This window comes from Podarcis melisellensis (genome assembly GCF_964234715.1).
Source record: "Podarcis melisellensis genome assembly, chromosome: 14".
In the NCBI taxonomy this organism is placed as follows: domain Eukaryota; kingdom Metazoa; phylum Chordata; class Lepidosauria; order Squamata; family Lacertidae; genus Podarcis; species Podarcis melisellensis.
The window spans coordinates 38,449,216-38,465,152 of record NC_138546.1 but is presented as its reverse complement, the minus strand read 5'-3'; the positions used below and the strand labels follow the sequence as shown (position 1 = coordinate 38,465,152).

Here is a 15,937-nt window from a genome sequence, read left to right as displayed (position 1 = left end):
ACTGTCATTTATAAAGATAATAGGAGATTCAAGTTCCACTGCAATCGTTCTCTCGTTCACTTACAGAGGTACTCTATGCTGAAACATTTTTAGCCTCTTATTGAGCTCTCAATTAATGGCAAATGTTGCAGGAGGACTGCTTCTCTGTGCTTAATAAGGAAAAATACGGTAGAAGATAACAAAAAACCAAGCACACGTATTAACATTTAATGCTATTTAAGCATACCTGAGTTTAAGGCTTTCTGAAAGTCTTTCAGCTTCTTCAATTGCCTTTTTTATGTTTGTAGGTCCAAGCATTGAATGAAAGTAATCCTGAAATTACAAGAGGCATAAAACCATTTCAATCAGTGTACCATTGTCCAATGTATACAGAAAAAATCCATTAGTCATGATTTTTCTGGCACTATATCATAGATGAATAATTGACAGTTTCAAATGGAGATTGCAATGAGTGGCTGCTCTCCCTCTTGAGATTCCAGGTCTGAATTTATAGGAAATGAGTAGTCTCATTTCTGACATCAGAGCATTATTCTGAATTTACAGATCTTACAGAGCGAAGGAGCAGAGACAACTACACCTCCAATGTCCATCACAATAGTGGATTATTGCCATGCGCTTTGGTGCCTAGTGCCCAATGCAAGTTTTCACCTATGGTGTCCCTGACGGAAGTGTTTTACTTTCTCCAATCAGTTGTTTATTATCTTGAATTTTCAGAGGCAATATTTAACTTTACACCAAAATATACATACAACTACTCATAACTGGATACCTACTTGTTGCTGTTTGAAATCTGTCCTCTTCTTAATAAGATTATACACAGTCACATACTTCATGTAAAGTACATAGGCCTTCTCTTCATCTCTGTCCAACCGGCACTCCTCAGCTGCTTTGAAGATCTTGAGGGCACTCTGTACATAACTTGAAATGGAGGCAAAGAATTCAAAATCACAAAAGTTACTGGATTGTCATGAAAGCAGACTACATAAAAGCAGAACTTCCACCTACAATGATAAGCTGCTTTAAAGAACAAACGTATGAACAAGCAATTTTCTTTCTCAAAAGACAAGTCAGTGTTATTTTATGATCTACCTTTAAATTATTTTCTGCAAAAAGTGCTCAGCTTCCTTAAACATTAACTCACCTCCTGGAACTTTACAACCAGGAAAGTGAATGATACAGCACTCTTTTAAAGTGTGAATGTTGTTTTAGCTATGTGTATGAAGCACAATATCTATTAGAACGTATTTTCCATTAATTCCAAGAAACAAGATGAAGACTAAGTCAACTAAGCAAATATCCATACCTCTTAGTACTTGTTTTATCAGCTTTTACTTCTGTCTTTTTGTTAAGATCTTTCAATGAAGTGCAGAGGTATAGGTCTTTAGGTACAGATGCCACCGCAGGCATGTTAGTATATAGATATGTCTCCTCAGGAGGATGCTAAAGGCTTCAAAGGGATGTTATAGGTCTTTGAATTACTCAGCAACCCTGGCTGTTTCCTGAAAGAAAAAGAAAAAGATTTCAAATGGATCTTATTAACAAATACAAAGACACATCCTTTGACCATTTTATGAATGCTTGCCTACAGAAACTTTAAAAACACGAACACAAGCGTGAAACGACTTTTGAAACAGTTCAAGTAAAACCAGGGCCTTTTGCCCTAGAAAAAGAGGTGTTGGTACTCTAGGGTAATTGAGCACCCCTTGCAAAAAAAACCTCACTGAATAGAACTCTATTCAACCCTACTGCTTTCTCAAAAAACACCAGGTTATCTGTTTCAGCTTCCAGGCATGCATTTCATGTGGTGCAAAATTATCTGTGAGAAAATGTACTCAGACACACACAAAAAAAGGATGAGCAGAAAATACTGGCAACAAGCTCTTTTCTACAACCCTCACTATGAAGACATAGTCCATTTTCACTCCTTCCAGTAATATACATATGTACCTTGTTCAATTAGTCTCAAGCAGGTAATCTTAGCTGTTTTTTCTCCCACTCTGTGGATTACCAATAACAAAGGCTTCATATCCTGGAAACTTGAAGCCTTTTCTAAATATAACTTCAAGGTTCAACACGTCATGTCATTATTTTTTCTCCACCACCTAAGCAACACATTGTGATTAGGTTTTGCTGAGATTCAATGCAGTATTGCATTAGGTATTATCCAAACAGAGAGACAAAACTCTTATAACATTACTATTACTAAAGGCTACCAACATCTGCAAGGTCATAAAAATACAGCCAGCTTGCTCACTGTTGCACAGATAACAGGCACATGAAAACAATTCCCATGGCGACCGTGCATCCAGTGTTCATGGGAAGAGACTTTAAATGAAGACATTGGTAATATCATAAATATCCCCCCCCCAAAAAAAATATAGACAATAGTTGCATTTGAACATCTGCACGTATGTGTGAATTGGGGAAACATATATTTTGTGTTTAACTTCCCCCTTTTAAATTATCAATTTACTTCATGTGAGAGCAAGATGAAGTCATGCACTTAAAAAAGCTTTTTGTTTTCATTTGATTTAATAAGTATATACTAATTACATTCCATTAGTATTCCAGTAACTTTTGTTTTAGATTGTTTTAGTATCTGGATCATATGATTACTTCCACTGACTGCACCAATATTATGTGGAAACCTGATCATAGCCTGTTTTAAGTAACTATCAACAGACAAGTACCATGAACTGGGTCTCAGTAATTGTTCATACAGTGGTACCTCTGGCTGCGAACGCCTCTGGTTGCGTACGCTGTGGGTTATGAGCTCCGGTAACCCGGAAGTAGCTGCTCCGGGTTGCAAACTTAGCCCCAGGATGCGAGTGGAAACTGCATGCCGGAGGTCCGTGCGCAGAGGGAGGCGCACTTTTGCTAATGGCGCCTCAGGTTATGGTTAGTTTTCGGTTACGAACGGACCTCCAGAATGGATTCCGTTCTTAACCAGAGGTACCACTGTATTTGCAAAACAGATATCACAGAATTGTGGAGTTGGGAGGGATTCCAAGGGTCATCTAGTCCAACCCCCTGCAATGCAGGAATCTCAACTAAAGCATCCATGACAGATGGCCATCCAACCTCTGCTTAAAAACCTCCAAGGAAGGAGAAAGTACAACCTTCTGAGGTAGTTGATTCCGCTGTTGAACAGTTCTTACCATCAGCAAGTTCTTCCTGATGTTCAGTCAGAATCTCCTTTCTTGTAACTTAAAGCCATTAGTTTGGGAGGTACTCCCCGGTGCAGGAGGAAAAAAAAACTTGCTCCATCTTCTATTTGACAGTCCTTTAGATCTTTGAAGATGGCTATCATATTTCCTCTCAGTCCCCTTTTTTCCAGGCTAAGCATACCCAATTCCCTCAACTGTTCCTCATAAGGCTTGATTTCCAGACCTTTGATCATCTTGGTTGCCCTTCTCTGCACATGTTCCAGCTTGTCAATATTCTTCTTAAAATGTGGCTCCCAGATCTGGATGTGGTATTCCAGGTATGGTCTGACCAAGGCAGAATAAAGCGGGACTGTTGCTTCCCTTGATCAGGATACTATATTTCTGTTGAGGCAGTCTAGAATAGCATTAGATTTTCTGCTGCCGTATCACACTGTTGACTCATCCTAACCTTGTAGTCTAAATCCCCTAAATCCTTTTCAGATGTACTACTGGCAATCCAGGCGTCCCTCATCTTATATTGGTGTAGCAGGTTCTTCCTGCCCAAGTGCAGAACCAGACATTTGTCCCTATTGAAATTCCTTTTACAGTGGTACCTCGGGTTACATACGCTTCAGGTTACAAACTCCGCTAACCCAGAAATAGTACCTCGGGTAAAGAACTTTGCTTCAGGATGAGAACAGAAATTGTGCTCTGGCGGCGCGACAGCAGCGGGAGGCCCCATTAGCTAAAGTGGTGCTTCAGGTTAAGAACAGTTTCATGTTAAGAACGGACCTCCGGAACAAATTACCGAGGTACCACTGTGTTAGTTTTGGCCCAGTTCTGTCTTCTGCTACACTAGCTAACCCTCCCAGCTTGGTGTCTTCCACAAATTTGATGAGCATCCTCTCAATTCCTTCGTCCAAGTCGTTTAGAAAGATGGTGAACAACAACAGGCCCAGGACAGAACCATGTGGTACACCACTTGTCACTTTTTTCCAGGATGATGAGGAACTATTAGTGAACACTGTCTGGGTTAGGTCAGTCAACCAGCTACAAATCCACCTAATAGCTACCTTGTCCAGCCCACATTTTGCCAGCTTCTCCACGAGAATTTCATGGGACTTTGTCAAAAGCCTTATTGAAATCAACATACATGAAGTCTACAGCATTCCCCTGATCCACCAACTTGTAACTCTATCCAAAAGAAAAAAAGAAAAGAAAAAGAAATGAGATTTGTCTGGCATGACTTATTTTTGAGAAACCCCTGCTAGGTTTTAGTAATCACAGCATCCTTTTCTAAGTGCTCATAGACTGACTGTTGAATTATCTGTTCTAGGGCCTTACCTGGTATCAATGTCAAGCTCAGCTGATCAGTCGGTAGTTACCTGGGTCTTCTTTTTCCTCGTTTTTGAAGATGGGGACATTTGCTTGCCTCCAGTCCACATGTTCTCCAAAAATTCTAAAGCATTATAAACAGAGGCTCTGAGATTGCATCCACAAGCTCCTTTAGTACCCTTGGGTGCAGTTTACCAGGCCCTGGAGATTTGAATTCATTTAAAGTAGCTAAGTGTTCCCTTAGCACCTCTTGTCTTATATTGAGCTGCGGTTCCCTCCTTAAATCATTTATTCTGTTATCACCAGGTTGGGCACTGCTTTCCTTTTGGGTGAAGAGGCAAAGTAGGTGTTGAGCAGTTCTTCCTTCTCTGTCCCCAAATGGCATTTCTCCATCTTCTCCACACACAGGACCTACTACTTGCTTGTTCTTCCTCCTGCTTTGAACATAGCCAAAGAAAGCTTTAAAACACATTTTTAACTTCTCTTGTAAGCCTGGTCCACCTGCCATTTGCCCTGCAACCATTGGCCACCTATGTATACTCTTCCTTTGTGATTTCCCCTTCCATTTCTTATACATGCCCTTCTTAAATCTCAGGTCATCTGTAAGCTCCTTATGCAGCCACACCGGTTTCCTTAGATGCCTCCAACTTTTCTTTCTTGTTGGAATTGTCTGCCTTTGTGACTTCAATGTATCATCTTAGAGAAACGCCCATCCATTTTGGAGTCCCTTCCCTTTGAGTACGTATTTCTGACCATGGTATCACTTAGTTCCTTAAGTTTTTTGAAATCAGTCTTCTTAAAATCCAGAGTGTTTTTACAATTACGCCCAGCTTTCCATTGGTTCTATTTCATGAATCCCAAGAGACCATGATCACTTCCTCTCAAGTTTCCCAGTACTTCCACTTTGTCAAGTTAGTTCCTCCCTGTTAGTGAGGACCAGGTCTAAGTTGTTGCTTCTTCCACCTTCTGGTAAATGAACTGTCAGCGAGGCAATTGAGGAATTTGTTGGACCTTACGTTCTTGGCAGAGTTTGAGTTCCCATAGATATTGGGGTAGTTGAAGCCTCCCATGACTACTGTATCTCTCATTTTTGAATGTCTGGTAATATGCTGTAGGAAGGCATCATCCAAGTCTTCAGTCTGGCTTGGAAGTCTATAGCAAACAGCCACAGTAAGGTCACTGTTGCCTCCCTTTCCTACACTTTTTACCCATATACTCTCAATTGGCCTTCCTTCATTATGCCCTTTCCTTCAAGTGTGTAGAAGCTGGTGTTAAAAGTAATAAGCAGTACTACAATGTTCTTACCATTTATTGCTTGCATTTACACATGAACTGTCATTAACACATAAGCACAGGAAGAGGAAACAAGGATACACTTCCTACATTCCCCACATATATACCGTGTTGTAAGACTGAGGAAGAGTCAGCTAGCAAAACCAATACCTCTACTATAACCAGCCACGAACATAATCAGACAGTCAACAAGGTAGGTAGAGTATCAACCAGTCAACAATCAGCTCTGGCAGAGTATAAATATAACAAATTCAACATCCATCTTTCTCCTGGCTACTTTATCCTTCGGTATTTACACAGTTGCTGATATATATGTTTTAAAGTCCATGATATTCCTATAACTTCACTGACTATAGTCTCCCATGTGAACACACCACCATGTACTCATGCTCCTAGAACCTGTATGTCAGAGCTTTCCAAACTTTTCATGTTGGTGACACACTTTTTAGAAATGCATCATTTCGTGACACAGTCATTCAGTTTTACTAGCAAGGTAAAAGTAAAGGGACCCCTGACCGTTAGGTCCAGTGGCGAATGACTCTAGGGTTGTGGCGCTTATCTTACTTTATTTGCTTAGCATGACCAAGCCGCTTCTGGCGAACCAGAGCAGCGCACGGAAATGTCGTTTACCTTCCTGCTGGAGCAGTACAGTGGTACCTCGGGTTAAGTACTTAATTCGTTCCGGAAGTCCGTTCTTAACCTGAAACTGTTCTTAATCTGAAGCACCACTTTAGCTAATGGGGCCTCCTGCTGCCACCGCACCACCGGAGCCCGATTTCTGTTCTTATCCTGAAGCAAAGTTCTTAACCTGAAGCACTATTTCTGGGTTAGCGGAGTGTGTAACCTGAAGCGTATGTAACCCGAGGTACTACTGTACCTATTTATCTACTTGCACTTGACATGCTTTTGAACTGCTAGATGGGCAGGAGCAGGGCAATGGGAGCTCACCCCGTTGCGGGGATTCGAACCGCTGGCCTTCTGATCGGCAAGCCCTAGGCTCTGCAGTTTAGACCACAGCGCCACCCGCGTCCCATTTTACTAGCAAACCGGAGGTTAAACTACCCATTTTCCAGGCCCGGGAGGAGCACAGGAAGCATTCGCACAACACAGCTACATACGGCAGCTGACACACTTAACGTGTCGCGACATAAAGTTTGGAAAGATCTGCTGTATGTTCTCGTGCTCCTAGAACATGTACAGACATCCCAAGAACGCTCCCTCTTGGCACATCTTATTGGCACAATTATCCAATGGTGTTGGCTTCTGCTTAAATTCAGTCTCAACACATGGAAAGGTTTGGGAGGCGTTACTCACTGTAAATCCACAACACGCAAGTTAAAACTGTGAGCACATACCGCTTACTTCACAGAACGACTTCCGCACTTGAATTTCCATTACTCATGTAAGACAATTCTGCATCACTACAAATGCATGTGAGGAAGAGGAGCCAAATACTGGAACGTGACACACACTCACCTACAGGTCAGATCCTCCATGTGTGAATTTCATCATGGGTAAAGTCACCCCAATGACATTTTGCAGGCTTCCTACTGGCCTTGTTTGATGTTTTATTGTGTTTTTAATATTCTGTTGGGAGCCGCCCAGAGTGGCTGGGGAAACCCAGCCAGATGGGCAGGGTATGTATGTATGTATAAATATTATTATTATTACTATTATTAATAACAATAGTAATAATTATTACTATAGTATTACTATAGTATAATTATTACTATTCTATAGTATTATTATTATTATGTGTACACCCATTTTTGTTTAAGCATATGCTTAGAAGGGCATATATACAGCGTGGATGGGCCAAACCGGCATTTGAAAACACGCCTGTCACATAAAGGCTCCAGGAAAAGGGCCAGGGTTGGCTGCGGTTCCCTGCTGATCACGCGGGGGAGGGGTGTTTTAAACTCGAGTAACGTGTGAATGCAACCTCCCAGGTCACTCACCAAGGTGACATTTTAATGGACATCGGTGTGTGTGGGGGGGGGGAGATGACTCCCGCGGTTCCCCCCTTTATTTCCCCTTTTTCTGCTCAGAATGGACTTTTTCTCAATTCCTTATTCCTTATGCCTCCCGTCATGTCGCGGCCTCCGCCCATTCCCACCTCACAACCCGAGTCTCCCCAACACCGCCACCCCGGGCTCCTCCTTGCGGGCCCACAGAAGGGCCCCTCCACGGCCAACACGGACCCCGCCGTCTCGTGTGAGCCGAGCCCCACAGACGCGTGTCGGGTCTCCCCTCCCCCCGCCAGCAAGCCTCGTTCTCCGGGCTCCAGACCAGCTTGCCCACCCGGGGTCCTTCCTGAGGTAAAAGAGGGCAGGCCGCTCCGCCTCCAGGAGGCCTTTCCCGGCCCTCTCGTCTCCAGCGCACTCACCGCTTCGGGGGTCTCGCAGCAGCCGCAGCCACCACCTCTTCCTCCTCCCTTCGACCCGGCCCAGGCCCATGTCCCAGAGGCGAAACGGCGGAGGGAAGATGGGCTGGAGGACGGCCTTCGCTTCCGAGGCGGAACTGGGCTGAGGCGGCGGAGAGGCGGCCCGTGGGCGGGGATAGGCTCGGGCCCAGCCTCCCTGGCGAAGGGGAATGGCTTACTTACTCGTAAGGGAAGCGTGTGTTGGGGTAGCCGACTGATGAACAGCAGCCACCAAATCTTTATTTTTTATTTTTATTCAGGGTTTCAAGAGCCTTATATATGAGGTGCGGAACTTTTCTCTGAAGAATTCCTCGCCTGCCAAAAATTTAGTCCTCTGGGAAAGCAGAGCTGCTTTCTTTTGTGAATTAGGGACAGGACTATCGGTTTTTATCATATGTGGTGGTCTTGTAATAAGGATCAGTGCCGGATTTACGTAGTATAAGCTAAACAAGCTATAGCTTAGGGCCCCACTTTCTTGGGGGGCCGAAAAAAAATTAAAGGGGAAAAAAACCTAGATGAACATTTCCAAAATATAAAAAACAAAATAAAACCTACATACAGCAACAGTGTTTTGTGTTGTGTAGACTCCGATGATATAAGTAATGGGCCCCGCCTGCTAGCCCGCTCACTAAAATATCACTGGTTTGCTAATTTCTATCTATAGAAATTATGGACTTTGCATTCTGCATGGACTTTTCAACAATTACTTTGATAAAATACATATTTTGTTATGTGCAGATGGCTTTAGATACCTATTAGGTACATAACTTACCATATATAGCATATATTCAACACAAAAAAGCAGCAATTTGTTGTTGACAAAGGACAGCTGGACATATAAAGGGCCCCATTACCTTCAGTAGCTTAGGGCCTCATCAAACCTAAATCCAGCCCTGAGTAAGGTTAAAGCTTACTGGGAAATGATACACAATGAATTGAAAAGGATGTTCAAAATAACATTTGTAAAAAAACAAAACCAACAGCTTTTTGGGGGGAATTATAGGGACAGAATTACCAAAAATGTATAGAAACATATTCTTGTACGCTATTACAGTGGCAAGAATGTTACTCGCCCCAAAATTTTAAGCAGCAGCAAAGAATGGATGCAAAAACTTATGGAATATGCAGAAATGGCAAAACTTGCAGGAAGAATAAGGAATAAAGATAACCAACTCTTTATAAAAGAATGGAAATGGTTTATTGAATATTTACAGATAAATTGTAAACAGATGAGAACACTGGCAGGATTGTTGTAATAATGTGCAGTTTCAGAAGAGCATATATTTTAAAGATGAATAAAGGAGCAAATTAAGGTAACTTGGAGTATGCAGAAGATATTAAAAATACATTTAAGGAACCACAGAAAGGGGGTAGGAAGTCAAGTTTTGAAATGTTAAAATGATTGTAAAATTAGTGAAATGTATAAACCTGAAAAGCATAAAATTTAAAAAGCAGACAGAGCTGCTTCAAGCTGCAAAGGGCAACCATCAGATACAGTGTGATGTACCGTAGGTTTTTTTTGTTTTTATGCTTTTTATGTTGTTGTAAAGCACCCTGATGTTTTATGAGGAAGGTAGATGAGTTCTTTGAGAACTTCTAAAATGTTGCTTTTCGCTTTCCAGTTCTCCAATAATTAAAGCAGTTGCTGGATTCCTGTGAAATAATGAACCCACAAGCTTTTGGTAATGCCCCGTTGGGTGTAGATGGCTGAACTATCCATGCTGTGCAACTTTTAAGGTGGCAAACTTTGTTTCCCCTATTGCAAAATAACAACAAACTCAAAGAGCTGAGCTTCTTGGAAATAACCAATACATTGCATTTTTTCTACTCCAGAAAGTCTGCCCAGTCATTTTGCTAGTGAATCGCCATCTCATAGATGTTGGGAAGAACAGACAAAATAAAACTTATAAAACATTTTGCAAGCCCCAGCATACTTTATAGTTACTGAAGTTAGTTGGACTAGTTTTTGAGCAAACGTATTTAGATTGGAGGCTTACTAATTCTCTTTGGTTCCACAGTAGGCTTCTGCACTCGGGATTGCTCTGTAAAATGGGTGAAAAGGGTTACTTTGAATTGCAAACTCCACAGGAGAACTGGGTGGAGAGGTTGAGTCAACAAGAGGGATATAGTGGAATTTTTAAGTGGAGGTACAAGCTTTGTGCTATTTTGATTATAGGAATTTGCTTTCAGTCTTATCTTTGGGACTACAGTACAATGGTAGGGTGTCCTAAACTCATATTCGCTGCAAAGCTACATAAGCAAAGTCCATAATCTGACCCCAAATAAAAATAGCAGAGAAGTGTTAGGAACAGTTTGGGAATGGAGAAGGCATCCCACATTGAAATTTTATTTGCACCCAGCAACGCTAAGACATCATTAGGGTGAAGCAGTTAGTGGCCCAGAGTTCATCATATGATCCCTCTCATTTAAGAAATTAATACCACTTTACCAGCCTTCTCAAATATTTCCATAATTATTCATACTGTAAAAGTAAAACCTGAACTAGAGAGAAACTACGTTCAGGTTTTATCAGATAAAAACACACCAGTCTTGCTTATACAAGCAGCAGCAGCAAAGCACATTATAGATTCCTTTCTCCTTATGAAATGTTACCACACAGGATGCTCCATGGTATTATAAAACAGCAGTTATAAAACAAGTGATCAATCTGTAGCATGCCTAATATAGATATGGCATGCATAAAGATAAAAAAGGTAAAGGACCCCTGACAGTTAAGTCCAGTCCAGTCGCAGACGACTCTGGGGTTGCGGAGTTCATCTCGCTTTACAGGCCGAGGGAGCCGGCGTTTGTCCGCAGAGTTTTCCCGGGTCATGTGGCCAGCATGATTAAGCTGCTTCTGGTGCAACGGAACACCAAAACCAGAGCAGCACACGGAAACGCCGTTTACCTTCCCGCCAGAGTGGTACCTATTTACCTACTTGCACTTTTGGGCGTGTTTTCGAACTGCTAGGTTGGCGGGAGCTGGGACTCGAACCGCCGACCTTCTGATCTGCAAGCCCAAGAGGCTCAGTGGTTTAGACCACTGCACCACCTGCGTCCCCATGGCATGCATAGTGTTATTCAAATAACTGGCACTCTGCAGCACAGTATAAAAAACTGGATAGCATTATCTAGATTTGGCAAGCTACATCGCAGGTTAAAACAAACAAAAGTGCTCTGTACGTATAAAAATGCTACAGAAATAAATAAAAATAAGTGTAACAATGCTTACCAGTCGCATTCCTAATAAAAATGACTCAAAGCAACTTGCAAACACAACAGAAATACTAAAACCAGGCATAGGCAAACTCGGCCCTCCAGATAATTTAGAACTACAACTCCCATGATCCCTAGCTAACAGGACAAGTGGTCAGGGATGATGGGAACTGTAGTCCCAAAAACATCTGGAGGTCTGAGGTTGCCTATGCCTGACTAAAACCAATTCCAATAAACACCATCAATAAAAACCTGAAAAACGGGATATTTTGCTAACAAGTGTGTTGCCAAAGCTTCAAATTGATGTTATGGGGTTTTGTGCTTGTGCACGTAATGAACTGAATGTGATTTATATAGATCTGTTAATGGAAAAATATATATTTGTTTTTAAATGTGTTGTAATTCATTTGGAGATCTTTGTCGCAAGTGACCAAGAAGTCTAATAAATAATAGAATCAAATGAAAAAATAAATAAATGAGATAAATGGCTGCAAAGATGTTGTTTATCCCTCCCTGACTTTTCAAAAAGCTACCCAAGACTGTCAAGCCCATAGTCTTTAATGTAATCAATCTTTTATAATTTACAGCTAATCTTGTTTAGGAATCAGTAATTCTATTGTCAAGCAGAAGCTCCCTTATTGTACAGTATTAGTTCCATTTGGCCAGGTTAGAAGCACCAGTAATTGGAGAACAAAGCTTCAAACTCCATGAGCAAACATTTTGTCCTGCACTCAACTACCGGTAGTTTCCAATACCAGAAACACTTGTTCCATTTGCAGAAATATCTGTAGGAACAATGAAGTTGAAGAAACAATACTAAACTGTCCCTTCGATGTTTGGCAGGTGTCTGCAAGATCTACACTGCATTTGAAAGAGCTATCTCATCTAGGCAATGAAATCTCTTCCTTGACACTGATGCCCCATGGAACAGCCCCTGCAAATTTACTTATGGCACATTGTTTTGTCATTTCACATTTAATGTGTATATGAAACCAGTTAAGAAATTTACAGCTCTTAGTGTGTGGGTAGAACCTATCTCCTTCCACCTCTCTCTCCAGACCTGCCCTCTCATTTCTTTCACCGCTAATATAATGGATAGTGTCAGACTGAACCCAAATCCTACTTAGCCATGGGCCAAGCCTACCTCACAGGATAAGTGGAGAAGAGAAATATCATGTGAGACCCTGAGCTCCTTGGAAGACAAAAACTGCAATAAAACTTATGGAGAAAGAATGAAATACAGAGTATCATATCAGGTAAAGGTAAAAGTATCCCATGACCATTAGGTCCAGTTGCGGACAATTCTGGGGTTGCTCATCTCGCTTTACTGGCCGAGGGAGCCGGCGTACAGCTTCCGGGTCATGTGGCCAGAATGACTAAGCCGCTTCTGGCGAACCAGAGCAGTGCACGGAAACGCCATTTACCGTATTTTCCGCTCTATAGGGCGCATCGGACCATAGGGCGCACCTAGTTTTTTGGGGGGAGAAATAAATTTTTTTTATTCCCCCCCAGCCCCAAAGAAGCCAAGACAGCCAGCGGGATCCATTCCGCTGGCTGTCTTGGCTTCTGCCAAAGCCACGCGCAGCCTCTCCCGGCTGGAGAGATTTTGCGTGGCTAAAGAGGAAGCCAAGACAGCCAGCGGGATGGATTCCGCTGGCTGTCTTGGCTTCTTTGCTCTTTGGGGCTGGGGGGGGGGGGGCAATAAAAAAATGTCTTTATTTCTCCCCCCCAAAAAACTAGGTGCTTCCCTATGGAAGCAGGAGAGCCTTTTGGATATTTCACAAGTTGGCCAAGGCTTCTTGTCAGGTGTAAAATCTCCCCAAGCTGTCTGGAACTCAACTGAATCCATCAGCTTCTGAGTGCAGACCATCCTGCACATTCATCATTCATCTTGTTTTTTGTTGACAATTGTTAATTTCTTGTGGGAAGACTGATGATAAAATTGCACTGCTGCAACTATGTCCCAGTTACCAACTCACAATACAGTCGTACCTTGGTTTTCGAACAGAATGTGCTCCAGGAGTCCATTCAACACCTGGAACAGTTCGAAAACCAAGGCACAGCTCCCAATTGGCTGCAGGAGCGTCCTGCAGCCAATCAGAAGCCACGCTGGATGTTCAGTTTTCAAAATAATTCGAAAACCGGAACTCACTTTCAGTTTTCAATCGTTTGGGAGCCAAAATATACAAATACCAAGGCATTTGGCAACCAAGGTATGACTGAAGTCAGAATCTCTTTTTTTAGTGCACACTCATTTTTTGGATTGGCTCCTATCTGTACAGCCATTATAAACATAACTTTTTATGTTTCATTTTTCATAACAGAAAACAGAGACAGGTTCATAAACCTCTTGGCCTCCGTAATCACTGCTTCAATCCCAATCACTCAAGCTCTCTTCTGCTTTCAACTCCAGTAACTTCCCCCCAGTGATCATGGCTCTACAACCTCTATGATACAGTAAATCAGGTATTTCCATTATTTCTAATGTGTGTTTTTCTACTGAGCAATGAAGTACATTTTTGCACAGAAGCAGTTTCATCCAAAGTTACTCAGAATTCACAGATTTGTATGCTGACTAGTTGGTTTGCAGACTGTGTCCTTGATGGCCCATGCTGAATGATACACCTTTTTTGTGTGTTGAAGAGAAAGGTGATCTTCAAATTGTTCCATTGTTTTGTTATCTCTAAAGGGAAAAAAGAGTACTAATCAGTAATGTAACCCGTATACTTGGTACAGCCTTATTAATTAATTGCATCAAATAATGCAGCTACATCACCCACTGTAGTGGGTTGGGATAAACAAGCATCTGCATTGTTGTAACTCACATGGATATACTCATGTCAGCCTTAATAAAGATGTTGAATTCAAGATCCCCTACATAGCCTTCAATCTCTGGATCTCTGCCTGAATCCTTGGAAACTGACATTACCATGCCATATCACATAATGGTTTGGGTCTTATCTGAGAACAGCTAAACCTCTGAAAGCAGTCATTATTTTTACCTGCACTAGCTACTGCAACAGAAGATACCATTTGGATTAAAGGTCCATTCCATTCAGTAACCTGTTCATCAAAATGCAGGGTTTCAGACTTAAGGTCCTACACCAGACAGAAATGAGGACCTGGTTTGCAAGTGGAAATGTAGGGGAAGAGAGAACTAGAAGAACAGGACAAATGTGAGGGGGCACAGTTTATGCAGTAAGCACCTGGTTTTTTCACAGAACAGCATCAGGTTAGTTACATTGGATGAACAATGGAAGCACAGCTGTGCTGATGATACTGCAAGAATGACAAAAACATGTTCATAGGCCTGGAATCAAGATACCAACAGATACATTATGAGATCAGAAAGGAGTAGAAAGGCTCCTCATTTCTGGGAGTCTGTCTGCACTTGGCTTGCAGCCTGCATTCACTACTGACCCTGCAGGAATATTCTGTTCAGTTACAAAGCACGGTGGAAGCTGTCATGTGGCCAACATAAAGCACTCTGAATCTTATGGGAAACTTACTAAATACAAATTATATTTTATTAAATTTACAATATATTTTGAAACGTTGTTTTGTTCCGAGATGCCCTGAGCACAATGATTGCAGTGAATTGACAGGGCATGGTTTCTTCATAAAACACACATACAATGCTCCCCACCCCATTCACCAGGCTTGATGAAGACCGCTCATTTTGTGGGGTCCTAGTAATGGTATTGGCCCACTATTCCTTTTTTGGATTTTCCCTAATTACAGAAAGGCTGTGCACACACCATACATCCAAAGTACACTCCAGCCTCTGTCGAAGAATTCTGGCAAGTTATTAAAGGTATTGGGAATTTCAGTGTGTGTGTGTGCGCGCGCGCAAACTTTTCCCATGATTTTTTTTTGGGGGGGGGCGTGCTTTGCTTGAAATGCATGGCTGTGCACACTGCCCAACAGAGCTACCCTACTTATTTTCTAATTTAAGTTTATGAAGTGGCTTTCTTCCACCTACAATCCTATGCAAACCTACTTGCGAGTAAGCCATACTGCACCGAGCAGCATACAGACACAAGCATGCTTTTTTAAAATTTTGCACTCTCATATACGTTGCCCTGGAAACGAAACACACTGAAACATATTGAGGTTTGCACAGGATCACACGGCCCACTCCTACACGTGTCTCCTCAGCAGGAAGACCTACGAAGCTACTCCTAGGTAGGTGGCATGGGACTGCAACCTGAACATTACTACTCCTCGCTGGCACCTCTTGACTTACTATCCTAGAGCTGAAAAAGACCTAATGCCCTCAGTGAAGCCCCTGTTGAGGAGTCTAAACACGCCTCCACTACTGAACCCGTCCCCACCCCCTCCGCCGTTCAGGCGGGAAAAGAAAACCCCCAACGGCAGAAGATGGCGGCTCCCTTTCTCGCCTCGTCTCCCCCTCCCTTCTTCCGGGCTCTGCGCGTGCGCCGTGCGCCTCCTCCGACGGCCGTATCCCTCCGCCGCTTCCCCCCTCTTTTGTCCACCGACCGTTTGTGCGGTAAAATAATCCCGC

At 42.4% G+C, this 15,937-nt stretch overlaps 1 protein-coding gene and 1 long non-coding RNA gene across 6 annotated transcripts in view; both read right to left on the bottom strand.

Annotated features, from left to right (window-relative positions):
- USP8 (ubiquitin specific peptidase 8) overlaps positions 1–8,328 on the bottom strand; it is a 36,798-nt gene extending 28,470 nt beyond the window's left edge. For 2 of the 4 annotated variants that reach the window (XM_081888443.1, XM_081888446.1), the window contains exons 1-4: positions 8,161–8,327; positions 1,304–1,499; positions 774–918; positions 227–312 (exon numbers count right to left, since the gene is read on the bottom strand). In XM_081888443.1, coding sequence (XP_081744569.1) covers positions 227–312; positions 774–918; positions 1,304–1,407 — 335 coding nt within the window. In that variant the 5' untranslated portion in view covers positions 1,408–1,499; positions 8,161–8,327. Of the gene's footprint in view, positions 1–226; positions 313–773; positions 919–1,303; positions 1,504–8,160 lie in introns of all 4 variants that reach the window. The other 2 variants (XM_081888445.1, XM_081888444.1) reach the window with 2 other exon arrangements.
- A 5,537-nt stretch (positions 8,329–13,865) lies between these two features.
- On the bottom strand, positions 13,866–15,851 carry LOC309356937. 2 transcript variants are annotated; one of them, XR_014162926.1, is made up of 2 exons: positions 14,415–15,851; positions 13,866–14,095 (listed from the first exon to the last, which is right to left on the bottom strand). It is a non-coding gene; the product is annotated as an uncharacterized lncRNA (long non-coding RNA). The 2 variants fall into 2 exon arrangements; XR_014162927.1 differs by having other exon boundaries at positions 14,443–15,851.
- Between the last annotated feature and the right edge of the window lie 86 nt (positions 15,852–15,937).